Source organism: Mugil cephalus, chromosome 13, assembly GCF_022458985.1.
Source record: "Mugil cephalus isolate CIBA_MC_2020 chromosome 13, CIBA_Mcephalus_1.1, whole genome shotgun sequence".
NCBI classification, from domain to species: domain Eukaryota; kingdom Metazoa; phylum Chordata; class Actinopteri; order Mugiliformes; family Mugilidae; genus Mugil; species Mugil cephalus.
In genome coordinates this window covers 23,408,981-23,436,216 of record NC_061782.1, presented here as the reverse complement: position 1 = coordinate 23,436,216, position 27,236 = coordinate 23,408,981, and the positions used below count along the sequence as shown (strand labels likewise).

Below are 27,236 nucleotides of genomic sequence, written 5' to 3'. Positions count from 1 at the left end.
TTTTAATGAAAAGGTAGACTATGATGAAAAAATTCTTTATTTTCTTTGATTTCAGAACAATTAGTGTCATAAAGTTCAGGCAAATGTATTTGACAGTAAAAAAAAAGTTAAGCCAATACTTCAGTATTATGTCATTATATGTTAAATTTTTGGAAGTATATTGTATTTCCATATTACATTACATATTAAATGCATATTACTTTAAGGAGGAAACGTTGATTCTATATGAAAATCAACAGCTCCCTTCAACCCTTTTCACCACGGCTGAACTTCCTTTTCAGAGACAAGCTTTCCATGAGGTTCTGTGGCTCCGGGTGGCAGCAGGGCCAGATAGACTGGAGTGGTGGCGCCCTCATCTGGTGTCTTGGGGGCTTTAGGACCAGCCATGTCAGTGCGCACCCATCCTGGACAACAGGCGTTCAGCAAGATCTGAATATACGAAAAGAAGCGCACAAGAAAAATATCTGTCAGTTATGATACAAGGCTTCACTGGAAACAAAACCACCCATTTGATATTATTTCCACATTGTTTCGTCTCATGTTTTAAATTACCCCGTCATTCGGTCTCTCCTTGGACAGATGTCGAGCCTGAATCATGGACAGGGTCTGAGGACACACACATACATTTTTTTAATCACTGTCTGTGTGAAATATTTAGGGCCTGGTTTAGTCCAGTTTATACATTTCAGTAACCGGGGGTCTGACCAGTCATACCGTCAGTCCAGTTTTAGACACTCCATACGCTGTTTCGGGCCAGCCGTCTTCCTTGTGATTTCCTTTCTTGGCCTCATCAACAAAGCGCTGCATCAGTCCCACCAGCTCGTCCTCTGTGATGTCCTCGCTGCGGAAGCGCTGCTGGAGGGCCGGGCTGCACTTTTTTAAAGTCATGGAGCCAAGAAGACTGGAGACGTTCACCACACGACCTGAAACACGTGAAGGACGTCTGAGCATGTCAAATGATCACTAATTACTCTTTGTTAGCAACGTCCTCAACATTTAACACACAAAAAAAATAAAATAAAATAAAAGCTGTAATTTAGACCCCACCATCCCCCCTTCTTAAATTCTTAATTAGAATTAATATTGAAATCTAAAAAGCAATTGAAAGTATTCAGACTCGTAAATCCACGTCAGAGACGCCCATTCAGCAGCAGTAATTAGGGATGTAACGATTCATCCACTACATCGATGAACCGATTTATTTTCCTACGATCCAACTACATCGATCTGTGCTCGGCAAGTTGGCCTTCCGGGCGACAACATCGATCTAATATCGATTTAAAAGGTAATCAATCGATCGTATCGATACTAGGAAATAACGCATTAGATTAAACACGTCAGAGGATCCGCTTAGAGCATTTACTTGAGAAATACAGTAAAACTTGACGAACAAAATTTACAAATTAAGCAATATTACCCGAGAGAGTATGCCTTAACGTCATTTGAGCACGACATGATGCGGAACTCCTCGGTCCGCAAGCATCAACGTTTAAGCACAACCACGAGGGCAATATTGCGATTATACAACAATTACCAAAAAATAAATAAATAAATAAAGCGTATAATTCAATATATATTCATGTTGATGGACATTAAAGTTCTTTGCGAGTGTGCTTACCATTTCCATTGAAATAAATGGGGTCAGTAGACTCCTATGTGTAATCGAACCTAGTTCACCACTGCAGCAAATAATCCAAACCTTAGTAACGACCTAGCAACAGAAATGATTTTCTCGCCCCAGATGAGTAAACTCTGAGCTGACGTTCATATTTTAACGCGGCCTCGGACTTTACCGAATTTTACCGAAATTACTCTACCGAAATGAGCAAAAATTCTTACTTTTATTGCCCAAGTTATAACAAAGATGCTGTTAACAACAAACCAATCCATTTTGTAGCGTATTTTCCAGCCGTTTCCTGTTCCAGCTCTGACAATTACAGTGTTGCTATGGAGATAGATACAACTTTCCACAGACTTGGTGGAACAATATTTTTAGTGATGAGTCAGCCGTGCTGTAATGCTGATTTGAGCACGTTCTAAATTCCTTATTGACCAATCCGATTGCTTGGTCGGAACTACTTGTTGTATAATTAGTTTTATACCCAAAACACCGTTATACAAATATGCGTTAGCTTCCGGCTAACATCAATGGCAAAATTAATGTATATGCTAATGCTAGCATTCGTGTTCACGTCTCCTTGCCTCTACGCCTCGTCCCACCAGTGACACACAGTGACCTAAGCAAAAAGAGAACAACTCGATGAAATGTCGGATAATTTAACGTGCAGCGTTGTGATATTGTCAACAGACGAGCATGTAGTGAGAATGTCAGCGCTCAAAAGAGGAGATAATAAACAGAAACGGACATATGGTGTTAAACTTCTGGGCCATAATAACCTCGTTCTTTATTGATAAAACGAGCGCGGTCCAACGGATCAACACACTTGAGGAAGTTTAAAAAGTGACTGTAACCGGTAGATTAAGAGCCCCAAAGAGTAGATATTGAGCAAGATAGTTATCTGTTGGCAGTCTGCCACTCCTAAATGAATGTACAGGAAACACCGAGTGGGTATTTATTCCAGTCACACTGGTTTATTTTTTGGCTAAAAAGTTGAATCGATTTCAAGTCACTGAATCGTTTGGGATCGTATCGTTCTAAATTAACTAAAATCGAAATTGAACACGAAGGTAATGTGATGTTAGAATGGATTGTACCGTGTGTGGGGTAATGGTGTATTAAAGCCCATATCGTAACATCTTGCTTTGAAGGTGAACTTTATGTACTTTTTATTTAAAAATCCGTATATTGTATATGGATACTACTTTGGTGCTTTCTAGTGTTTAATGGTTTGATTCTGATTTGTTATTTGCACCTTGTCTGGTTGCGTGCGTGTCATCCTTTGTCGCCTTATGTAAAGACTCTGATCCTAGTGTTGGTTGTACTAAGCCATACATGTGACATGGACATTATATTCAAAAGACAGAGCAGTGTGCAAAGTGTGAACAGCTACGAATAAATAGTTTCTACTGTTCGGAAGAACGATTCCAGGTGATTCGTACCTCCAGCTTTGATGAGCGGCAGGAAGTGAGTCAACATGTCTCTGGTGGCGAAGAAGTTTGTCTTGAGGGTCACCTCGGCCTGGACAGCAAACGGAGCTGTGTCTTCATCTGAAGAGAAAGACAAGTCACTGTTATCTCTCAGTTTTCATAGTCTTATGAATAATCTGATTTTATGTCAACAGTTCTGTCTTTTTTCAAGTCATTTGAACTAGGGGGTAAAATAATAATGAAATCACCCTACTGTGTTCAGATATATTCACTAGCTCATATATTTAATATGAAAGAATTAGAATAACTGACAGAGGGCGACTTTATCGCTTTGTATTTTGAGTGTCATCTAAAATGCTTGAAGTCTAGTTCTCATTTTTCAAACAATGTTTTCACTCAGAAAACTATTTAATTGTTTCATACTTAGTGCTGCCATACTACCAATGCTAAATACAGACCTTCCACTAGGACCAGTCATTTTGGGTCAGGTGTGGTTTGAATGCTCATAAGCTAGCTTAAACTGAATGTTAGTGCTGATATAGGTACATATGTTGGCATTCTGCTGCACATGTAATTCACCATATACATTTGTATGAAAAGGTGTTTCCCCGCCCTTCCTGATTTTTTTATTTTTCAGATCATTCAGGAGCAAATGAGAAAGAAAGGGTTATAACACCATTTCTAAAGCTTTGGGACTCCAGTGAACCACAATGAGAACTGCAGGCCTCACTTGTGTCAGTTAAGGTCAGTGTTCATGCCATCACTATAAGAAAGAGACTGGGCTAAAATGGCCCAACATGGCAGAGTTCAAGACCAAAACCACTGCTGAGCAAAATGGACATGAAGGCAGAAAACATCTTGATGATCCCCAAGACTTTTGGGAAAATGGACTGATGAGACAAAAGCTGAACTTTTTGGAAGGTGTGTGTCCCATTCATCTGGCGTAAAAGTAACACCACATTTCAGAAAAAGGACATCACACCAACAGTAAAATCTAGTGGCGGTACTATGATGGTCTGGGGCTGTTTTGCTGCTTCAGGACCTGGAAGACTTGCTGTGATAAATGGAACCATGAATTCTGCTGTCTACCAAAAAATCCTAAAGGAGAATGTCCGGCCATCTCTACAAGACCTCAAGCTGAAGTGAACTTGGATTCTGCAGCAGGACAACGTTCCCAAACACACCAGAAAGTCCACCTCTGACTAGGCCACTCCAGATTCTTCATTTAGCTTTTCTTTAGCCGTTCAAAGTTCTCATCTGAATCCTATTGAGATGCTGTGACATTACCTTAAAAAGGTGGTTCATGCTGAAAAAAACCCCGATGTGGCTGAATTACAACAATTCTGCAAAGATGAGTGGGTCAAAATTCCTCCACAGCTAAGGGTGGCCCGGTCAGTTAATAGGTTTAAGGGGGCAATCACTTCTTCTAACAGGGCCATGTAGGCTGAATAATAAAAAACATCTTTTAAAAACTGCATTTTGTGTTTATCTTTGACTAAAGATTAAATTTGTTCTGAAACATTTAAGTGTGACAAACATGGAACACTTTTTCACACCACTGTATAATAGTAGTCCTACTTTTGAATGCGATCCCGGCGTTATTGATGAGGACGTCCACTCCTCCATACTTCTCTTTGAAGTAAGCTGCAGCTGTCTTGATGCTATTCACGTCGTTGATGTCCAGCTGGTGAAACATGGCCTTCAGTCCCTCTGAGGACAGAGACTGCACTGCTTCCTGACCACGACCGCTGCAGCAGTAGCACAAAGTTTTAGATTACACAGATATGCTAGCATGTACTTTAGTGCACCAATATTTTCAGCAAATCTGAGCTGAGACAGTCATTTTAATCCTTATGACCATTTGCAAATGCAAAAAATGACTGTGATCAGTGTCGAATGGTATAAATACATTATCCATCTTAGGTCTAATACATCCAAACATCCAACATTTGACCAGTAGATGTCACCACACAACACAATGTGCTAATTTACAGACTTGGCGCTTCAGTAAGTTCTGTTCTTTGTTCACATTGTGATTGGTTTTAACCTCATGTTTTCAGTTGACTTCAATCATTTCTAATTAAACACACCATACTAATGCTAATGAAGATGATTAGACGTCTACTTCTTAGTATTAAACTTTTAGTACTTAAGGACATATTTGGCCCTTTATATTTGATATAACTGAAAAACATCTATGTGTTGTCAATATCAATTAACTTTTCAGAGGATTCAAGTTGTTTTTTTTTTTTGTTTTTGTTTTTTTGCATACAACAGACTAAAATAGAATTCGTCTGCAACATTTTAGCAAAACTGTGTAAAACGGTGTATAAACATCAGCCTGGTCCAGGTGAGCTACTGTACGTACACATCTCTGGCAGTGAGGTATATGTCTCCTTGGAACTGCTTGCAGAGGGCTCGGACGATGGCAAGACCGATACCCTTGTTACCACCTGTTACGACAGCAACCCTGGGTGACATGTCTACAGAGAGAGGGAGAGATTATGAGCTCACTCATTAAACACACATGAAACGATTAATAACACCACGAAGAAATTACATGAAAAGCCGCCAATGAGCCATTTCCCCCAAATAAACTCTGAGTCAGTCATTTAACCAACAGAAAGGCTTTTGCTGAATCATGATGACAAGTAAAATATCCAAACATAATCTAAGAAAACTGAATTAAAGATTTGTGAATTAACAGTGATCTAACAGTGTTGTAATTCCATACAACACCATCATCTATGTCCATCATCCAATCCATGTTAAAATGTTGCCAAGAAACAGATAAAATAACCAAGGTCCAAACTTAAAAAGATAATATCATCATGAAAAATAAAACATGCACAGTCATTGACTGCTGTCAGACCTGATGAAAACAGGTTTTACTTAAACAGGGTGTGAGCTAATCTTCTAAGCTAAGCTAAGAGTATCAACAGTTAAAGGAGGTCTGTTTTATTATAGACAACATTTTAGACTTCAATGGTTATATTACATCACATGAACTGCCTGAAAAAAAGCTGTTGTTATACATAGTTCATGTCATCTAGGGATCCGGTATAAAAGGACCGTCCCTGCGGTGATCCTGGTGATCCTGGTGAGCACGCCCTGCCCTCTGTTTGCCTTACCTATTGGACTTTTGTGTGGTGTTGAAAATCATTGAGTGGAGTTTGTTATTAAAAAAAATACAAGGTTTGTGGAATGAGTTTGTAAGAATAGCTTTGTGATAATGTATTTATTTCTTATTAAAGTTTGAGTTGCATATAAGAGAGTCAGGTTTTTATTTGCATTTTTCTTGTAAGTTCAGCGTCAGAGTAGGTTCAGTTTTATCTTGTTTTTAGTATGTTTTTCACTTTATTTTGGCACAACCACCCCATCTGCCACTCCTTCACAACAGTCTTACTGTGTTTGTAGCTTTCTGTTCAATAAAACATGTACTTTTGTCCTCACAACCATTGACTCTAACTTGTTTTGACTGTCATATTTATGTCTCCTTTCTCCTTGAACATCTGAAAAGAGTTGTAACAGAATGTTTTGGGAAAACAAAAAAAGACAATTTTTAGAGAGCACATTGGCATTTGTATTGATACTGTAAGAGCAAGTCAAAAAATGACTGGTTATGACACTACTAATTTGCACTTGGATTTTCTTGTCTGACTCCTGATTTATGGTAATTACCATTATTCTTACAATGCTGCTGCTGGGGGTATACCTGTATAAAAATGACTTGGGCTATTAGGCTTTGTAATTTCTTAAGATCTTCAAGCAGCTATCTCAATTAAATCTTGAGTGCAAGGATAGTTTAAAAAAATACGAATTCAGGGGTTTTTGCAGGATCGTATACACTATAACTGTCATTTAACAATAATTTAATGAGCAAATAAAGAAATGTTTTGAAACTTTGCGAATTACAACTGACTGACTTCAATGCTCCAGTACTGCACGTGTCAGAATGTCTGTCTTTGTGCGACCTGTCTGGTCATTTATCTCTCTATTTATCTATCATTAACGGGACATCTACTGTATTAGGGACAGTATGTCAAGAGTGAACACGCGTTCTCAAATACACAACTTGCTGCAGGAATTTCAGATACAACATGGTACCATTTAAAATATTGGCCATACCAACCTTTTGTTTTTATTAACATTGTATGTCGAAAATAATATTTTACAACCAAAGCAAGAGGATGGTGCATGGTGAGATTAGGATGTAGTTGTGTGCGCATTTACGCCAAAACGCGCCGTTCTGTTGTGCGTAATACCAACTGACACGGACCGTGTACCAACACTTCCTGGTATCCGGGTTACCAAGGCAGCACTCACGAGCAAAACATGTACACGAAGATACTACAGAAAAACCGATAACAATACAGAGCACAAATACACATGCGGTTTAAATAAAGATCAAGCGGAGATACATTTGGCGAAATAACGAAAAAAGACAAATAAAGATGTTGTAAAAGTTGAAAAAAAAAGTTTCATTTTAAAACAAAATGAGCCTTTTTTGCCATCGTATCGAAGCACATAAAATCAGGCTGATCAACAAGAAAAACAGAGGTAAAACGGAGCCTTCTTACTTGGTGCTGGTGTTTTGGAGCCGAGGAGAGAAGCTGCAGGGTCAAAGCCTTTCACAGGAGTGAAGAGAAGGGAAACACAGGACGGTAAACTTAAGCGTTTCTGCGCAACATTATGCGCGCATACCAGGTAATACCTTCTTTGCATGCGCAAGTTCACCGACATTCAAAACGATCGTGCATGTAATCATGTATGAATAAAAGATCGACCCTAAAATCAAAGTGTGTTCTTGTATACATGCACTCATGTGTCAACTCGAAAAGTGATGTCACTTCTGAAACTGAACGTGCGAAATGAATGTGGCGCAGAGAGGCACAGCTTGGGGTTCGGAGGGTCATAGGTTCGCCTTCCGTCCTGTCCATGGCTGTGGTGCCCTGAGCAAGCACCTAACCCCCAATATGCTCCCCGGGTGCACCCACCAGAGGAGCTGCATACTGTGTGTGAACAAATGGATGGGTCAAACAGCAGGACAGAATTTCCCCTCGGGGATCAATATTTTATATCAAAAAAAAAATAAAATAAAAAAAATGAAAAGTTAAAAAAAAGTCTGTTTCAATGCAGTCCACCGTTTATCTTTCAGAAAGACCTGCCCTTAGTCTGCTGAATATGTCAATGTAGAATGCACTCATTCATAACAGTAATCAGCATTTTCTGCTGTGTAATACATGTGCTGAACTTCAACCTGAACTGACCAGTCCTTAATCATTTTCACCTATAGTTCCCACGATTCACGTTCCCTAAGTTTCAATGAAATCATGGCGCAATCTGCAAAGGTGGAGGATGGACGTTACAGTATGAAACTGACGTTCAAAAATAAAAACCTGTAAATAAATAATAATCTGCATTGCCCAACAGCATTTAAATGGAATAACTAAAACAGAAATTTCACCAGGAGTACACAAGGTTAATCGGGGACGACAGGATGAAATGCTTTATGTCCTACATCCACGTCATCATGGAGTTTTCCACCCATGTGAAGGAAAATTTGTGGAGCTAAGCTCAGAGAAAGATCAACTTTTGCAGGGCCCGAAATATTCATCTTTTCCAAGACCAAGAAAGCAGCGTTAGGATTTTAAGTATACTTTTGTTGTTTTTGGCTACTGTAATTTATTTTGCATCATCATGTAGTTATTATTTCAAGTCAATGATTTTATTATATGTAATTAAGTTTTTATTGCAGGTTATGTCTATCACAGTCCATTTATTGTTTTGACATAAAATCTGTGAAATATTTTAAAGACAAAGCAGAGCATGATGAAAAAAAACAAACAAAATATTTTATTTTCTTTGATTTCAGAACGATTAGTGTCATAAAGTTCAGGCAAATTTATTTGACGTTAAGAAAGTACTTAATTAAAAATCATGATAAACATCAGTATTATGTCATTACATGTTAAATTTTTGGAAGTATATTGTATAGACAAACACTCAGCTCCCTTCAACCCTTTTCACCACGGCTGAACTTCCTTTTCAGAGACAAACTTTCCATGAGGTTCTGTGGCTCCGGGTGGCAGCAGGGCCAGATAGACTGGAGTGGTGGCGCCCTCATCTGGTGACTTGGGGGCTTTAGGACCAGCCATGTCAGTGCGCACCCATCCTGGACAACAGGCGTTCAGCAAGATCTGAATATATGAAAAGAAATGCACAAGAAAAATGTCTGTCAGTTATATATACGAGGCTTCACTGGAAACAAAACCACCCATTTGATATTATTTCCACATTGTTTTGTCTCATGTTTTAAATTACCCCGTCATTCGGTCTCTCCTTGGACAAACGCCGAGCATGAATCATGGACAGGGTCTGAGGACACACACATACATTTATAATCTCTGTCTGTATGAATGTGGCATTAGAAGCATTTCGTTGAGTTTACTAAATGTTTAGAGCCTGATTTAACCCACTGAAAGTAGATGCTGACATGAATCTATCTTTTCTGTCTCTGTTTTATACATTTCAGTAACCTGGGGTCTGACCAGTCATACCGTCAGTCCAGTTTTAGACACTCCATATGCTGTTTCGGGCCAGCCGTCTTCCTTGTGATTTCCTTTCTTGGTCTCGTCAACAAAGCGCTGCATCAGTCCCACCAACTCATCTTCTGTGATGTCCTCGCTGCGGAAGCGCTGCTGGAGGGCCGGGCTGCACTTTTTTAAAGTCATGGAGCCAACAAAGCTGGAGACGTTCACCACACGACCTGAAACACACACAAAGACAGTCTCTTGAAGCTCACAGCTGGACTTTTAAACTGATTACACAGACAGAAGAATGGTTCCTGGTCTGTGTTCGTACCTCCAGCTTTGATGAGCGGCAGGAAGTGAGTCAACATGTCTCTGGTGGCGAAGAAGTTTGTCTTGAGGGTCACCTCGGCCTGGACAGCAAACGGAGTTGTGTCTGCCGCTGAGGATAAATGGTAGGCATTCAAAACTTATCAATTTATAAACACAGCTCCAAATATCAACAGTACCACAGAGAAATGGGAGGGGGGCTGCTATTTCACTCTATCACTATGTGCCCTATCGTTGACTCCTCTATTGGGACACCCTTACCCCCCCGGACTCTTCCATCTCTCCAGAGATCTACGCGGAGTGAGGGGACTTGGGAAACACAGAACCCTACACACCACCAGCTCCTACCAGCACCACATGCTTCTCTTCCTCTGTCCGTCCTTCCACATCTTCTCTGCCCTTTGTTCTCCCCCTCTATTCACTGAGGTGTGGCACTGGCCTACCTGCCACACAAGGTCATCCCACTCAATTAAGATCAACAAGGTAGCTCCCAGTTGAACACTGAAGTAATAAAATATGCAGCTGCAAGAATGTAACTGCATTTAATGTTGAAACCATGTGGTATTTATATGTGGACAAATGCAGACAAAAAAGCATCAAGTGCTTGTTTTCAACCAGAGTTTTCACTTCACATGAGCGAGAAAACTAATGATCGTCAATCTTTATCATCTGAATTCTTTAGCAACATTTTCCTTTTTTAAGTATTATTATTGATCATTTGATATTTTTGATGTATTTCCATAACACAGCATTAATATTAAAATATTTTGGGTGTAATTCATCATATATTCATAGTAATGAATATAATCATAGTAAACCTACTTTTGAATGCAATCGCGGCGTTATTGATGAGGACGTCCACTCCTCCATACTTCGCTTTGAAGTAAACTGCAGCCGTTTTGATGCTGTTCACGTCGTTGATGTCCAGCTGGTGAAACATGGCCTTCAGTCCCTCTGAGGACAGAGACTGCACTGCTTCCTGACCACGACCACTGCAAGTTGAAAGTGACCTTTCATTCATTCTTATTCGTATGATGCTTTGTGCTGTTTGCTCATTTATCAGCCTTGTTATCTGTAGTTGCTCCACATGGTATTCCTACTTTTGTGATTTTGTCCATGCTCTCCAAAGATTTGAGTGAGACTGGGACACCCTCATGAAGCAGAGTTTTTGAGCTTTCAACTCAAAAACAATGTTTTTCATAGTGGTAATTTAATCATTAACATTATATTTTGATGTATTTGGGTTACACGTAATGTGAGTATTTGGTAAATATAAAATAAATGTGCCTTTGCTTTGGGTCAATGTATTTTGATAACAAAATAATGTTGCTGTGATTGTCTTCATATATATTGGTTGAAATGTAAAGGTGATATAAAATACACATGTATAAAAAAAAAACAAGGAGTATTGCTGGATGTATACGTTTATGTGTAACCATGTGTGGTCAAGGTGTGTTACCAGGTGAGCTACTGTACGTACACATCTCTGGCGGTGAGGTAAACGACTCCTTGGAACTGCTTGCAGAGGGCTCGGACGATGGCAAGACCGATACCCTTGTTACTGCCCGTTACCACAGCAACCCTGGTTGACATATCTACACGAAGAGACACACTGGTAATGTTGATTAACTGATTAATTGAAAACACATCATGTAAAATATGTGATTATCCCCTGTTGTTCGTAGTCTCTTCCATCTCGTCTAAACTCCTTCGTAGTCACAGGTGTCTTAATGTCCTCCCCAGCTAGTCTCATTCAGAAAAGTCTTAGGTGTCTTATCGAAACAGGCAAATAATAAAATAAGATAAGGTGAGATAAGATTTTAACTTATGCTGTTTGTAAAACCATTCAAATGGGAAAACTGCCAGGGAGGTGGATACTTCCCAGACATTGACAACTACAATGGATGTGAACAGGACGGAAACTAAATATATAGTGGTAAGTGTTTGCACCCGTTTCTTTCTTGATTTCTTTCTTTTTTCTTTCTTTTTTTTTTTTTTTTTGCATGTTTGTCACATCTAAATGTTTCAGATCATCAAACCAAAACACAAAATGCAGATTTTAAATGAAGGTTTTTATTATTAAGGAAAAGTAAGGTTATTATCATTTTTAAAGCTTTGGGACTCCAGCAAACCACAATGTAAACCATTATCCACAAACGATGAAAACACTGGAACAGTAGTGAGCCCTGCTATGAGTGAATCACCCCGAGCGCGCAGTGTCAGTTCATCCAAGAGGTCTGAAAAGATCCCACAACAACATCCAAAGAACTGCAGGCCTCACTAGCCTCAGTTACCGTCAGAGACTGGGAAAAAATTGTCTGCATGGCAGAGTTCAAGACCAAAACCACTGCTATCATCAAGAACATAAACTGCTCCAATATGGATGAATTACAACATTTCGGCAAAGATGAGTGTAAAAGACTCATTACAAGTTATCACAAACTCTTGATTGCTGTTGCTGCTGCTAAGGGTGGCACAACCAGTTATTAGGTTTTTACTTTTTTACACAGGGCCACGCAGGTTTGGATTATGTTTGCCCTCAATAATGAAAACCTTCATTTAAAAACTGCATTACACTTATGTTATCTTTGAATAATATTTAAATTAGTTTAATGACTTTTTCATACCTCTGTACCTGTCTAATGAGAAATGTCCACCCATTTGTCAACTAGCAACTGTCACAGACATATGATTTCTTTACTGTTACGCACATTAAATGGCGGAAACATATTTGATAATTTGAACCAAAAATATTAATGGTTTCTACAAAATTACCGCTACTAGTAAATGAAAGTATAAACTCATACTATCAGCACTTTAACCTTGATGTAAACTTAATAATATAATAGCAATACCTTGCTAGTAGAAATCACTCATTACTTAGAGTACAAGACATAATGTAATGATAAGAGTTAAACTCTCTCTTTTATAGCACATTTCCGATTTAAGCTAATTCGTTGCACGTTACATAACGCTGACTTTCAGTTTAACGCTACATATCCGCCTCTGCAGAAATAGCTGGCTACTAGAACTAAAGGAACCGTTGATAAACAAGGAAGACAAACATTTGCTGTTTACTTACTTAAGCTGGTGTTGAGAATAGCTCCAGAGAGAACACCGGCGAGGAAAGTGCGCAAATTTACGGAGAACACACTAAAACAAATGGGGCAAAAAGAGAAAGGCTAGGTGGAGTTGCGCGCATCGCATTTGCGCACACCCGGAAAAACAATATGCCTACGGCCAGCACATGAGTTTTAGAGCTACTCATGCCGCTACGATGCGAAATCAAGATCGATGAGCAGAGTTTATCGGTATTGTAATTAGATTTTGATGTATGTATGTGTATTTAGTGTAATTCTATTTATAAAGCGTTGTTGTGACGTGTTTTCCATGTTTTAAACTCTAAATACGGCGTTTAAACGGCGTTACTGTACGTCGCTATTACTTAAGTTATTTATAATTCAAGCTTCAGTTATATGTTTTGACTAGTTTGTATTTAATGGTTTAGCAGAAGTGTACTGAAATCGTTCAGTTTTCACACTGGAATCTCCTCTCATCGGCCAATTCATTAGGTACATCTGTTTACTGCGAATAACTAATAAGTCAGAGAAGAAATTCGATTTTAATGACTTTTAATATGGCATAATTGTTGGATATTTCACAAAATGCTCATTTACTGAGATTTTCACGCACAGTGAACTCCAGGGCTTACAGAGAAGTGTTGGGGAGAATGGTCAGGGTGATTCAAGTTTAAGACTAGAAAAAGGCAACAGTACCTGCTGTTACTGAGTTGTGCAGAAGAGAGCATCTGGACACACAACACGCAAATCTTGAAGGACATGGGCACCAGCAGCAGATGGGTACCGCCAGCAGGGGCCACTGCTGTCAGATAAGAGTATGAAACTGAATAATAGTAGACTGGAAAAGGATTGCCTAGAAAATTGGATCATGCTGTCATGGATCCTGTCGACAAATCTGCGGAAATTTTTGTGTGAAGAATTAGGTTCAGGTCATTGTTAACTATTGGCAAGGTCTAGGTTATGAACTGGTTGGTGACTGTATATGAAAGTATGATGAGTGTTAAAGGGTTCGTGATAGTTCTAATAAGATTCAGGATATTATTGAAAAAAATTTTAGTGTTCAGAAAACAAACAAATGAGAGAAAACATTTTATTTCAATGGCCTCAAAAAGTCTCACAGAGTATAATGTGTGTTTAGACAGAGACTTGTCCAAGTTGAAGTGTGTTTATTATGTGTGTGTGTTTGTGTTTATCGACCACAAGAGGCCTTAGGTCCAGGCGGGACCATGACAGGTAAAAGCAGTAGAGCTGGACGGGCTGCAAGGAAGAGAAAACGGAAACGTGAAGGCTGCATACAATCAGGTAGAACATGTTCACTTCTGTTCTGCTGCTTTTTAGGATTATGGTAATATGTGCTCCTTTTCCTCTGTTCCTGCAGCCTCTCTCTGCCACCAGCTGCAGTATGTGAGGCTGATGAAGTTTCTTCACCAACGAGGATTCACCTCAACCCTACTGCAGCCGGCCCTCTTCACGAGTACGGCTCTGGTGTACCTCCTTTTTCCATAAGCTAACCTGAAGACATTTGTTTTATCTGTTAAATGATTCATTTTTCCACCAGTATCATTTAACCCTGTACAAAAAGTATACAGAGATAGACTGTTTGTTTAAAAGTGATGCACAAATGTGTATCTGTGAGCTTTAACAACAGTTTTTATGTGTCCTTCATACAGACACAGGCAGAGGTCTGCAGACTCTAAAAACTATCAAGGTAATCTATCTAATACACTGTAGATTAACTACAGCACAGGAATATACAGGGCAGCTGTGCTCTTTCTGAAGACTAATTTAAACTAATTTTTAATGGGAACATAAGTAAAGTTTCTATAAAGTAATACAATGTAAAGAACCTATTTTTTATTGTTTAAAGTTCTGAATATTTATTTACCAATGATTAAAGTAATTATTTACCAAGTTATTTAAGCAAGTTATTTAAGGAACATAATCCCTACTTATCAGGAATAAAAATGACTTTTGACTTTAATGTAGCAGAAGGTTGACTTCTAAGTGTTTTTAATTTTGCCTGTAATAATAATGATAATAAAAAGTCCATGAATGTTCATGGACTTATATTATCATTATTATTATTAGAGCAGTGATGAGATAGAAATGTGTGATTGTTAAAATCTGTCGTGTGTTTGTGTCAGCCTGGGCAGCTGATCATTTCTCTGCCTGAGTCTTGCCTCCTCACAACCTCCACTGTTCTGGACAGCTACCTGGGACCACATATCAAGAGGTACACACCCAAACTCTACACATTACAGGAGGAACCAGAGCGAGAATTAACCGAAGCGCTTTTCTCTGTGCAGCTGGACGCCCCGTCCTTCCCCTCTCTTGGCGCTCTGTGTCTTCTTGGTATGTGAGCGGCACAAAGGGGAGGCCTCTGATTGGTTCCCCTACATTGATGTGCTGCCTGACACTTACACCTGTCCCGCCTATTTCACTGACGACGTCATGGCCGTTTTGCCTGCCAGTGTACGGCGGCGAGCCTTGGAGCAGAGGGAGGCAGTCCGAGAGATCCACTCCTCAAATAAAGATTTCTTCAGGTAGTCTGTTAGAGAAAGGACCACACAGAATAATCAGTGTTTGATTCGTGATGTTTTTGGTATTTGGTCTTGTTTTCCAAATAAGCATCCAATCAGCCTTCCCATGTGGTTCATTGGTTCAGGTCCCTGCAGCCAATTCTGAACCAACCCACAGAGGAGGTGTTGACCTACGAGGCACTGAGGTACACAAACACACCAGTTAAGCCTCTAAAATTTTCATGTTGTTTTTGCCAGGTGTGTCAACTTTTCTGCTCCTCTTCTCCTTCCTCAGATGGGCGTGGTGTAGTGTCAACACACGTTCTGTCTTCATGTCCCAGCCACCCAACACCTACCTCCCTGGAGAGGATAATTATGCTTTAGCTCCCTTTCTGGACCTGCTCAACCACCGCCCTGACGTGCAGGTAAACTCACAGTATACAGTTGACTCTCAGACGCGGTAGATGCTGTAAACGCATTGGGTAGTTTTAAAGACGCTATAGAAATTCAAATTATTGTTATTATTGTTGTTATTATTATCATTAATAAACACGACCTGTTCAATTCTGCATACTTTCATCAGGTAAAAGCAAGTTTCAACAGTGCCACGAGATGTTATGAAATCAGGAGTGTTTCTGGGACACTGCGCCGCCAGCAGGCCTTCATTAACTACGGTTCTCACGATAATCAGCGTCTGTTGCTGGAGTACGGATTTGTTGCCAGTGCGAATCCCCACAGTGTGGTCTATGTGGATACAGGTAAGGTGTAGAAAAAATAAATATTCTCAAGTCAGTCTTCACCAAAACAGCTCTGGTTTTATTTTTAATTAACACAGGTCAATAAAATGGGCAGAATAACATAGAATAAAAGGTATTGTTGGTTATATTTCACTCTGTGAATATTCCCAGTCATCTACATCAAATCCAGAAACAAAGGCTTATTTATTGAAGATGTTTAATGTAAGTAGCTACTTCAGTTCTTAAGGACTGGTGGGGAGTTGGGATTTAAGTAGGATCATCTGTGGGTGTCGCCATCAGAAACTCTCATGAGTAGGCTCTGTATTGACCAAATATTGACCTGTAGTTGAGGTTGTTTTGTTCCTATTTCCAATGAATGCTAAGGTCCCAAGGTGTGAATGGGTTGCTATTTCTTGAACATCTGTCCTCAAGTAGTCCTACCCTGGTTCACACCTGACGGCTTGAGTCTCTGGACATTCATTGGGGAACGAAAACAAGATCAAAACAGTTACCAGTTACAGGTGAGTATATGGTAATTATTAGACTGCCATGTGAGTTTCAGGTGGGCAACGCCTAGAGGTGATCTGTTTATTGGCTAAAAGCCCTTGAGGGAAATAGATGGAGGGATGAGAGGGGTGGTATGCAGAGTAAAGATGTTACGATATGAAAATTTCTTATCACTGTTATTGTGACTATCACGGTATTGTTGAAATGTGCTCAGAATGTTCAAAAAGCACTTACTGGTAGGATCACTTTACTTTATTTGTGATATGCCTTAATAATGGATTATTATTAATATATAATACCATTATTATTATTATATTGTCTTTATTATAGGTTATTATTTGCATTGCCTGTAAAGTTTGCTGGAAAATATTTAATTAAGTACGATAAAGTTCTGTGTTTTAGCAAATATTTGCACGAAAGGGAGGGGTTTGGTGTTACCTGTTACTCCAACTTTTTTTCACCTGTGAGATTGTTTGCCTTTTGATTAGCAAGAACAACAATGCCATTTTTATTTATTTATAGTACTTATTTTTATCTTTATTATTATTATTCACTACAGAACGTAACTTAGTACAGAACACTTAGTACAGAACGCTCCCTACAGAACGTAAGATGTGAAACACAGCATAAATTAATATTACCTGACACAAAGTGTGAACCACAACACCAGGTTTTGGTGGCTGGATTCCAGTTGTTTCTGATGCAGTGATCCATTTACTTTTGGGAGCCGGTAAAAATATATCTCTAACTGCTTTTCAAATCTGTTGTTACAGTCAACCACACAACAGCTCTTAACCATTTTTATCTAGTTTTATAATTTAGACATTATTAAAGCCTATGATTCAAGCTAATGCTGCCAATCTCCATGTTCATCTGTCACTTTTTGCCACTCAGTGTCTGTAACCGCAGAGACCTCTGCTTACTGTGACATGTGAAAAGCTAAAATAATCCTTTATTTATGGCTGTGAGACTCATGGTAGGGGCACCTTTCAGGAATAAATATCTAGGAATAAGGAATAAAATCACACATCAAAAGTGAGGTTGTAACTCTGTCTGGCTTGTCATTTGTGTCTGTGTGGTTTGTCAGATCTGCTCTGTGATGTTCTAAGAGGTGACAGGAGCTTGGATCCAAAGATCAAGTTTCTCAGAGAGAACAGTTTCCTCCAGTAAGGCTTTGTCATTTTAATGCTCATGTTCCTTGTTTTTGTATGACTACACTTTTATGACGCTCGTATTTCTCTTCCTGCCTGCCAGTAATCTCACTGTGTCCAGTGAAGGTCCCAGCTGGAGGCTGATGACGGCCCTCAGACTGTTGTCCCTGCCACAGACTCTGTAGTAAGGCTGCACTCATACAGCTCCATAAATCAAGAGGTTACACACATATTAGTGGCATAACAAGGGCCTGTGAGGAGTGTTTTTGCTGTTAGGTAATAGATGATAGGTTCGATGATAAAACAAATGATCACTTACTTTACTTCTTTTCATATTTTGGTTTCTTCCAGGATCACTTACTTTTATTCCTGCCTGACTGTCCAAATAGCTCACTAAAAGCCTCCAGCTGATTTAAAATGCTGCAGCGAGAGCATTTAGCCAGAGAGATCATATCACTCCAGTTTTACCTCCTCTTCATTGGCTCGCTTAAAAATCCAGTAGAATTTAAATCCTCCTTATATTCATGGCCCTTAAAGGCCTAACTCCATTGTATCTTAAAGACCTTATTGTACTGCTCTTGTGATTTCTCTATTCAGATGCATGTATGGCAGATGTATCATTGCTGTCATTTTTCTATCTCTACCCGACCAGTCTCAAGCAGATGGTTGTTCCCATATGGGCTGGGTTCTGCTCATAGTTTCTTCATGTTAAAAGTTTATTTTTGTTTTGTTTTTTGCCACCACGGCTTTAAAACTGCTCTGGAGGTTTCAGGCTCTGTGTTCTGTACAGCGTCATGAGACAACAGCATATAAATAAACCTGAATTGGCAGTCCCAGATGACGGTAGTAGGTAGGACTCCCATAGTCTAGATGCTGGTGGAGATTTGTCATAAAACTCATTAGAACTCAAGAGTGACAAAATTACAGTAAACTTAACAGGGACTTGGACCAGTTTATCTCAGGTAAACAGATCATTGGTCAAGAGTAGTCACGATTAAACTGAGAGATTCTGATATCGCTGGAAATCAGAGGTGAGAGTGGAGTGATAGAAAGTGAACCCTGAGGGATAGGGACAGAGCATGTGGACAGATCTTTCTCGCTAACCTTTAGCCTGCATGTGTATACTTGTATTGAAAAGATCTACTTTCTTACTCTGCTCTAAAATCCACATTTGCATCCTTTAACTTAACATTTTTTCCACCTTCCAAGCATTTCTGAGTAAAACTGAATTCTGAGCCGTGTGCATGTTTCCCCAGTCACCAGTGGAAGGCGGTGTTGCTCGGCCAGGAGGTTTGTGACGAGAGGCAGCAGTGGAGCGTTCAGACTGCTAAGACTCTCTGCCAACGGCTGCTACAAGACACGCACATGGCCCTCGATAAGGTGCACATGCACACACATTAAACCGTTACCCAGCGATGCAAACCGTAACCTGAGGTGTTCATTTTTTCGTTTTACGTGCCTTGTGTTTAGATCTCCAGCCTCCTGCAAGAGTGTGAGCAGCCAGTCAGAGAGCAGCTGGATGTGGTTGAGTCATTGCGGCAGGACGAGCGGTGCATTCTGGGAAGCTGTCTTCAGGCACTGGAACGTTCAGAGAAACAAGGCGACAACCTGCTGTCGGTGTGATGACATCTGACTGGCTCTGGGTTCTGACAGTTGAGCCGAGGCCTCACAACATCTCGGTGGATAATGCTAGACCACCAGGGTCACAGTGGAATCCATGTACGCTGAAAGATCATCTTCACTCTGTTACTTTGAGGCTCTCGACAAACACCAACATTTATCACCAGTCAAGCACAAATACTTCAGTCTACTAAACATTCAGTAAACAGAATGCTGCATTCCTGCTTTTTATCTCAGAGACTCCAGATGATTTGATTTTAATGCCTTTTATGTCTTGTATTTATTTTCATTAAAAAAAAAAAAAAAAAAGATAATTTCTTGGTCATTGCCAGCACTTGAGTTAAGTTTGGCATTCTAGTTCAGAAGACAGTAACGACAACATTACACAAGTTTTAGGATGTCGTATAAAACTTACTTACAAGCAAACCTTACACAATCTGTAGCTATTTAAAGACACTTTTTATACATTTCCTATTACTGACTATGTCCAATGCACCAAACGCAAATCGCTTTAGTGTGTGAGCATGCACCAATCAGGCATAACATAGCATAGCATAACCACCTTACCAATATCATGTTTGTTTCCCCTTTTGCTGCCAAAACAACACTGACCTGTTGAGACATGGACTTCACCAGACTCCTGAAACTACTGTGGTGGTATCTGACAACGAGATGTCCCTAGACTGGACTTGTTTGTCCATCACATCCTACAGACGCTCAATTGTAATGAAATCTGTGGAATTTAGAGGTGAGGTCGACACCTTAAAAACTCATTGTGCTCTTCAACCTAATCCTGAACCATTTTTGTCTGTGGCTGTGTTTGTTATCCTATTCGAAGGGCGCACATGGTCTGCAACAGTGCTTAGGTAGGTTACACATGTCAAGGTAACATCCACATGGATACAGGACCAAAGGTTTCCCAGTAGATCATTGCCCAAAGCATCTCACTGTCTCCGCTGGCTTGTCTTCCTCCCATAGTGCATCCTGTTGCCATGTGTTCCCCAGGTCACCAACGCCCATCCTTCGATCCACGTGATTTAAAAGAAAACATGTTTCAACAGACAAACAACAAACACATCCAGTTCTGATGCTCACATGTTGGAGCTTTCTGTGATGGGGTCTGCACGGACACCCGGACTGGTCTGTACGAAACAAACTGATGTACTGTGTGATGTACTTTCCATTAGAGCCAGTCAATTTGAGCTACAGTAGCTCGTCTGTTGGATCAAGCCACAGGCCAGCCCTTGGTCCCGGCGTGTATCAGTGAGCCATGACCCCGTCGCCGGTTCACGTTCCTTGGACTACGTTTTATAGATGCTGACCACCGCAGACACATGAACCCCCCACAAGAGCTGCAGTTTTGGAGATGCTCTGACCATCACAATTTGGCCCTCGTCAAACTCGCTCCAATCCTTTCGCTTGCACATTTTTCCTGCTTCTAACACATCAACTTTAGGGAAAAAATATTCACTTACTGCCTATTCTATCCCGCCCACTAACAGGTGCTGTAATGCATTATTCACTTCACCGGTCATAATTAATGCCTGATTAGTGTGGCAATAAATCTGATTGTTAACACTGAAAGCAGAACGTTAACGAGTAACAGAACAGCAGTCGCCTCTTTTCATTAAAAAAAGCTTTTAATCGGGTCTAATCAATAACCAAGAGTTTTTTTCTTCATACAGTTTAAAGTCAAACAGACAGCAGAATGTTCACCTAATAGCAGAGCAGCTCTGATGAGTTTCAGCCCAAAACAAAGCTATTCAACAAGTAAAGTCAAAGAAGGTTTGCTGTGATTCCACTTTGAGCTGCGTCGTCCTCCATCTCTGCAGAATGTAATTATTTTGGTCAGAGCTGAACAACAGCCTTTTTCTTCGGATGACGCTGTACGGTCTCCATGGCAACTGTGGCTTCATAGAGAGGAACTGCTTCCTCTGGCTGGGGCCTGGGAAAAGCAGATTAGATAAATCTGATTAGATTAGATCATAGCTCTTGAACCTTTTGAGAAAAAGGCATTAAATCTGTCTGCCAGACAAACTGTGCTTAGCTGGGGTTTGAGTTACCGGAGTATCCCAGTCGACATCTTCTCCACAATGTCCTTCAGAATATCTGCAAAGGGCTGTTAACGACTCATACAGATCAAAAAGAGGAAAGTTCATGTTTTAGATAAGACACCATGACACTGTGAGGACAGGATACGGAGATATCTTCCTTGCTGAGCTGATGAAGCTGTCCAGACTTCAGGGTTGAGGAAAGACACATTGGCGGATTTTAAATACAATGATCTACAATCTGGAGGATCCAGCTGCAAAATTCAGGAACAACAGGTCAGGAATAAACGCTCTGAAATACAGGGATTAAGTGCTGTCTGAAAATGAAAGTACTTTTTGAAAAGGCTAAATCTGATTTGTCTCTGATCAGTAACACAGCAACACACTTCTATTGTAATATGTATTTTCTTGACTTTTATGTGCATCTAATCAGCCAATGCTGACTCACCTGCAGGTCTTGATGGGCTGTGACCCAGTGTCCCCCAACCCCCAGCACACTGATGATGTCATGTTTATGTGGGAGTAATTTCTTCTCCTCTGACTCCTCCTCCTCCTCCTCATGCAGACGAACTACACACACACACACACACACACAAAGGCACTGAATCTCTGTTTGTAGAAATCAAGCAGATGTGTATATATATACACTGATCAGACATAACATTATGACCACCTTCCTAATATTGTGTAGGTCTCCCTTGTGCCAAAACAGTTGTGACTCATCGGAGACATGGACATAGGCCTTCTGAGGGGGTCTTTGGGTCCTAGGTTGAAGGGAGGGTCCTCTGAGGATCATCCCACAGATACTTGATCAAATTAGGATCTAGTGAATTTGGAGGCCAGAGGCCTGTATCACGAAGCGAGCTCAATTTATCCGGCTTTACTCCAACATATCCAGCTGAACTTATCCAGAAGAATGACAGTCTGGATAAGCGGTATCATGACGCTGGTTATCAACTCGTGGTGAACGCGCAGGTGTAAGGGCGGGCTCCAAGGCAGCAGACCAATCACAATCATGAGGCTGATCCACCAGCAAAAAGGACAGCATGCGTCTCCTACGAGGAGCAAAGACTGGTTCTACTCAAACATGAAGAAGAAAAAGTAAATCTCACTCGAAATCTCGAAAAGTCAAACACCGCGGCTGCATTGAAGAGACGCCATAAGGCATGGTAAAGGATTGCATGAATACGCACATTACACATCAATGGTTCAATTAGTTTAGATTTAACAAGGCCGCGCAACCCAATCACTGCTCTGCATAGATGAATCGTGAGTATGACAATTAGTCTCATTCCCCTAGATGTAACCCCTCTGGAGTAAAAAGAACGTGGGAGCAGATAAAAACCAAGCACAAAAATATCATTTCATCTGGGGAGTTGGATTTCTTAATTCAATAATGTTATATGGGCTACAATGAAGATGGAAGCTGATGTCACAATAACATCATATCAATACATCAAGTTGTTGTCCTGAATGAAATGATCCTGATTCTGCGCTGTGTTTGACTTTAGAGGGGACAAATGGCCAAAATATCCTCTTCTTTGTGTGGCTATCTCCTGGAAGATGCGTTCACGCCGTAATGCTCTTCTCCTGATTTGGGCTCTAATCACAATCAGGTCTTCAATGAAAGGGCACGTGATTCTTTCCTGAACAACTGATTGGCCGGTGGGTGGAGCCTTTAATCGGATTCAGATCAATCCTGAAAGTTACTCTGTCCCAAAGCAGGTTTGCCGTTCACAGTAAGTTACCATGGTAACGTAGCTTGATAAGAATGAATCCAGCTTTGTGATACCGGAAACCCAGGGTTAACCCTGAAGTTACCTCGCTAAATCCGTTATCCTGCTTTGTGATACAGGCCTCAGGTCAACACCTTGCGTTATTCTTCATGTTTTGTTTTGTTTTGTTTTTTTTTTACTTTTTTGTGTGTGAGTCTGTGTCAGGCTGCATCCTGTTGGGATGGCTGCTGTCGTCATTACTGTGGGGTGGGGGTGCCTGGTTTTAATGTTGTGGCTGATCAATCAGGATAATTTCATTCAACCTGAGGACCTGTCACAATTATGACATAATTACCTGACAATAATTATTTATGCCGTTGACACATTTAAAAGGTTTAAAAAATGCTTGTTTTTAATGTCACCTCTTTACACCTCCTGGTCCTGCCTTGGTTTAACAGCACCTCAGAGTAAAATTACCACCAGGAGCTATTTATCTCAAGGCGCTAAGCTTTTAATAAGATGACAGTATATAACTAAAGAAATACAGATCTAACCCTAACAAGCATTCAAAGAAAGGCTGCAATAGGCTGATGAAGACTTACAGTTATGTGTTAAGCGAGGCAGCTCTGTAAACAGGTTAATCACGATGAGTGTTTTTACCTCCAGAGTCCACGACTATATCCACTCCCAGTCCGCCCGTCTCCTCCAAGACCACTGGCAACAGGTCTGAGCCATTATACACTGGAATAACTCTGGCTTTACGCACAAAGACACAGAGACACGACATCGTGAATGACTCTAGCTCATGATACGTTTAAAACTGCCTGACTGATTCTTGATTCTGCTCATATCTAAACCAAACGTCTCTTCACAGGCTCATTTAAGGGGAACCATCTGCACTTTTCAATATTACCCATGGGATGGCAGCAGGTTTTAGATCAACTGCTCTTTCATTCAACCTTCTGCAGCACACATACGGTTCAGTTAGAAAAGCTGTGACTAATCTTTGAGTTACAGTACTAAATATAACATTATTATTATTATTATTATACAACATTATTCATGTGAATCATCCATCAGAAGCAAAATAAAAAGCTTAAAGGAATTTGACATAGTCAGAAATACAGCAAGAAAGAAAGTATGTACACGAAAGACAGAAATAAGATCTCACCTACTAAAGGATCCTGAACACCTGATGAAAATATAAAGACGAGGAGAAAGAAGATAAAAAGGTTGAAAGTGGAGCAAATGAGCAAGAAAAGAGTGTTAAGAAAAGAGTTGTAATCCATAAAAAGATATTCTGTGATTTTGGAGAAAATGAATTTGAGCACATATTGAAGAGAGCCATGAGGTTTGACTTTAAGAGGCGAGCTAAAGACATCACAGCACTGGCCCATACACACCTACACTGGGCCGAAGCTGCTCCAAGAACGTGTGTTTTTGCGGAGAGTGCGACGTCGTCAGAACCTTCACTCCATGATAACAAGCCAGCTGGATGCACAAGAGGCCAAAGGGCTTGAGAGCAAGAAGAGATGAGATTATTAATCACGCTTTCACGCGCACATGTGCATGTGCGCCAGACTTCACGCGCTTGTCGTCGCAAATTGCACATTCTTTTGTGTTTATACGTACGCTGGCTCCATCCATGACCAGGAGTGTGTGTCCGGCTGAAATGCGAGCGTGTGTGTGTAGAGCTGTGTAAGCACAAAGGCCGTCGCGCAGCGCTCCTGCGACCGACACTGAGCTGAGCTTCTCTGGCTTCTGAACTGGACAACAGAAACAGAAACACACATTTAGTTTTTATAGGAACTCATAATTACTTTATCCATGAAAATCAAACATAAATCTTTTTTATTCTATCATTTTCATTCTCATCATGTCCAAGGATTCAGAAAGAAACAACAAGTAACAGAGGGAGGCAGTCTGTGACCTTAAGCTGCTTTCAGCACTGCATCATTAAAGTGGACACAGACATCACATAAAAACAGTGTGCCTGCCAACACTACTACAACAGTTTCAGGCATAAAAACACATTGTACAACCTGTGCTTGTCCAAGTGTGTATATAAACGTTATATTTTACCTAAATAGTGTTCATCGACGTCAATGATGTCACAGAGTCCAGAGCACGGAGAGTCCAGGGGAAGGATCCCTGGGGAGAGAAGGGGGATGTGAGATGATACAGAAAGGAGATACAGAAACATCACCCTGAATTCCTTTTAAAAAGTTTTCCTACCTACAACCTCATCGTCTGGCTGGAAGAACGTGACCTTGGGGCCAACTGTGCGACAAAAACAAAATTGAGCAGCTTCAGTAGTGCTGACAAAACACTCACGTCAATACACAACCTATTAGTTAGTCTGAATAGAATTGCAGCACAAGACCAAACTGAGTTTGTGTGTTTACAACCTTGAAGGACGACCCCAGCCACCTCTCTGCCAACAGGAATTAAATCCCTCTGGATCCCCACGTCACTGAGCAACTACGACGAAAATGAGAGGCATCACCAGTGATCTAGTATACATTTCTCTAAATTATTTCAGATCAATTTAAGTCAAAACTACAGACGTTGAGGAATAATACTCACACAACCCAGCTGCACAGATTAAAACAACCTTGTAATAGTAATTAAGATGTAATAAGTACCACAGGTTTATTACATGATATATTATAGTATGTATCTCAAATTCTATAATGTGAAATGGATTTCACAAATGAAGAAAATACACTTATGGAACATGTTTTTCTACCACGTTATGCACATGCATTACATACTTGCAATATTTCCTTTTGCAGATTTTATTTGAATTTTCGTTTATTTATCAAATATGTAAAAGATGACTGCATCAAGACAACTTTGTGAGAGTTCTAAAAGATATCATTAGAAAGCCCAACAGTATTAAAGCTGAATGTAGGAATTTATTTACAGCTGTCTCTTTAATGTGATGAATTAACATAGATTTGTGACTTTTTGCATATTAAATTAAGTTTGATCTCGTCAAACTCATCTGAATCCAGTTAATAAGACATGTTATTCACATAAATAGCTTTTATCAATTGTGGATTCAGCTTTGGTTTCAGTGGTATTCTTACCTTCAGGTCCAGTGGGCTGAGTCCACATGCCTTCACCTGAACTCTGACCTGATGTTGGTCCAAGACATCTGGGAGAGTCTGCAGACAAACACACACAGACTGTATTTGTCGACTCACAACCACAAAAATCAAACACACATTCACACACATTTAAATTCAAAAACAGTACAGCACAACATAATAACCATAAAGAAATGCACTTTATGAAAACATTTGAGACTCTATTCTTACATGTTGTAATACAGTTGTCAATCCAACCTACAATAAACATTCTTATATGTTCCAGTAATGTCAGCAGGTGCAACCATATTTTCGCACATACAGATTAACACACATTGTATCTGTTGTTTTCTGATCTTATTCGTAATGCAGTGAAATGTTATTTATTATTACAGCTTCTGAATGGTCAACATGATCAAACTCACCGTTTCCTGAATAATGAACCTGGGCTCAGCATCACTGACACCAGCTCGACAGTACAAACCTTTCATGCTTCTGCGTATTTAATTCACGAATAAACAAATGGGGAATATATAAATTCTGAAATATTCCTGACCACAATTATTTTCATACACCAGTTGCGTCCTGCATTAAAGAAACGGTGCAGCTAGTTTCCAGTCAAAGCTAAACTAACTAGCTTAAATCAGCTGACCTGTTCTTCTTCTACGCCACACAGTTTGGTTGGTGGTGCAAACATCTTTGCAACAGCGACCCTAGTGGATGTTATGAAATTTCAGTTTTACTACACAAATACTAACAAATGAAATAACAATATGTTTAAACTAAAACTGCCATATAAATTGGGAGAGCTAAATCAGTGGCACAGTGAAGACATTTTTGGCAGATTTCTCCCAGT

The 27,236-nt window shown here is 40.1% G+C and overlaps 4 protein-coding genes across 8 annotated transcripts; 1 reads left to right on the top strand and 3 right to left on the bottom strand.

Moving 5' to 3' along the window:
* Positions 1 to 21: 21 nt before the first annotated feature.
* Positions 22 to 7,864, bottom strand: LOC125018686 (carbonyl reductase [NADPH] 1-like). Its single transcript, XM_047602759.1, has 7 exons — positions 7,629 to 7,864; positions 5,417 to 5,531; positions 4,627 to 4,796; positions 3,061 to 3,168; positions 715 to 923; positions 553 to 606; positions 22 to 429 (listed from the first exon to the last, which is right to left on the bottom strand). The coding sequence occupies exons 1-7, from the start codon at positions 7,789 to 7,791 to the stop codon at positions 256 to 258; spliced, it is 993 nt and encodes a 330-aa protein (XP_047458715.1). The 5' UTR covers positions 7,792 to 7,864; the 3' UTR covers positions 22 to 255.
* Positions 7,865 to 8,878: 1,014 nt separating this feature from the next.
* LOC125018687 (carbonyl reductase [NADPH] 1-like) lies at positions 8,879 to 13,125 on the bottom strand. 2 transcript variants are annotated; one of them, XM_047602760.1, is made up of 7 exons: positions 12,991 to 13,125; positions 11,389 to 11,503; positions 10,731 to 10,900; positions 9,913 to 10,020; positions 9,609 to 9,817; positions 9,373 to 9,426; positions 8,879 to 9,248 (listed from the first exon to the last, which is right to left on the bottom strand). In XM_047602760.1, exons 2-7 carry the CDS (start codon positions 11,499 to 11,501, stop codon positions 9,075 to 9,077), a joined length of 828 nt encoding a protein of 275 aa, XP_047458716.1. In that variant the 5' UTR covers positions 11,502 to 11,503; positions 12,991 to 13,125; the 3' UTR covers positions 8,879 to 9,074. The 2 variants fall into 2 exon arrangements, with proteins under 2 accessions (XP_047458716.1, XP_047458717.1); XM_047602761.1 differs by having other exon boundaries at positions 11,389 to 11,520; positions 12,991 to 13,109.
* Positions 13,013 to 19,838, top strand: setd4 (SET domain containing 4). Of its 2 annotated transcripts, none has more exons than XM_047602752.1 (13): positions 13,013 to 13,219; positions 14,194 to 14,290; positions 14,367 to 14,462; positions 14,659 to 14,696; positions 15,133 to 15,221; positions 15,295 to 15,531; positions 15,654 to 15,713; positions 15,803 to 15,932; positions 16,091 to 16,265; positions 17,839 to 17,917; positions 18,006 to 18,086; positions 19,159 to 19,282; positions 19,373 to 19,838. In XM_047602752.1, the coding sequence occupies exons 1-13, from the start codon at positions 13,175 to 13,177 to the stop codon at positions 19,523 to 19,525; spliced, it is 1,404 nt and encodes a 467-aa protein (XP_047458708.1). In that variant the 5' UTR covers positions 13,013 to 13,174; the 3' UTR covers positions 19,526 to 19,838. The 2 variants fall into 2 exon arrangements, with proteins under 2 accessions (XP_047458708.1, XP_047458709.1); XM_047602753.1 differs by having other exon boundaries at positions 13,152 to 13,240; positions 14,192 to 14,290.
* A 1,305-nt stretch (positions 19,839 to 21,143) lies between these two features.
* cryzl1 (crystallin, zeta (quinone reductase)-like 1) lies at positions 21,144 to 27,035 on the bottom strand. 3 transcript variants are annotated; one of them, XM_047602755.1, is made up of 13 exons: positions 26,806 to 27,035; positions 26,381 to 26,458; positions 25,697 to 25,769; positions 25,524 to 25,568; positions 25,371 to 25,439; positions 24,921 to 25,054; positions 24,692 to 24,803; positions 24,460 to 24,480; positions 23,949 to 24,044; positions 22,022 to 22,143; positions 21,722 to 21,827; positions 21,586 to 21,631; positions 21,144 to 21,467 (listed from the first exon to the last, which is right to left on the bottom strand). In XM_047602755.1, the coding sequence occupies exons 1-13, from the start codon at positions 26,869 to 26,871 to the stop codon at positions 21,371 to 21,373; spliced, it is 1,065 nt and encodes a 354-aa protein (XP_047458711.1). In that variant the 5' UTR covers positions 26,872 to 27,035; the 3' UTR covers positions 21,144 to 21,370. The 3 variants fall into 3 exon arrangements, with proteins under 3 accessions (XP_047458711.1, XP_047458712.1, XP_047458713.1); XM_047602756.1 differs by lacking the exon at positions 24,460 to 24,480; XM_047602757.1 differs by lacking the exons at positions 21,144 to 21,467; positions 21,586 to 21,631; positions 21,722 to 21,827; positions 22,022 to 22,143 and adding an exon at positions 22,181 to 22,628.
* Positions 27,036 to 27,236: the final 201 nt, after the last annotated feature.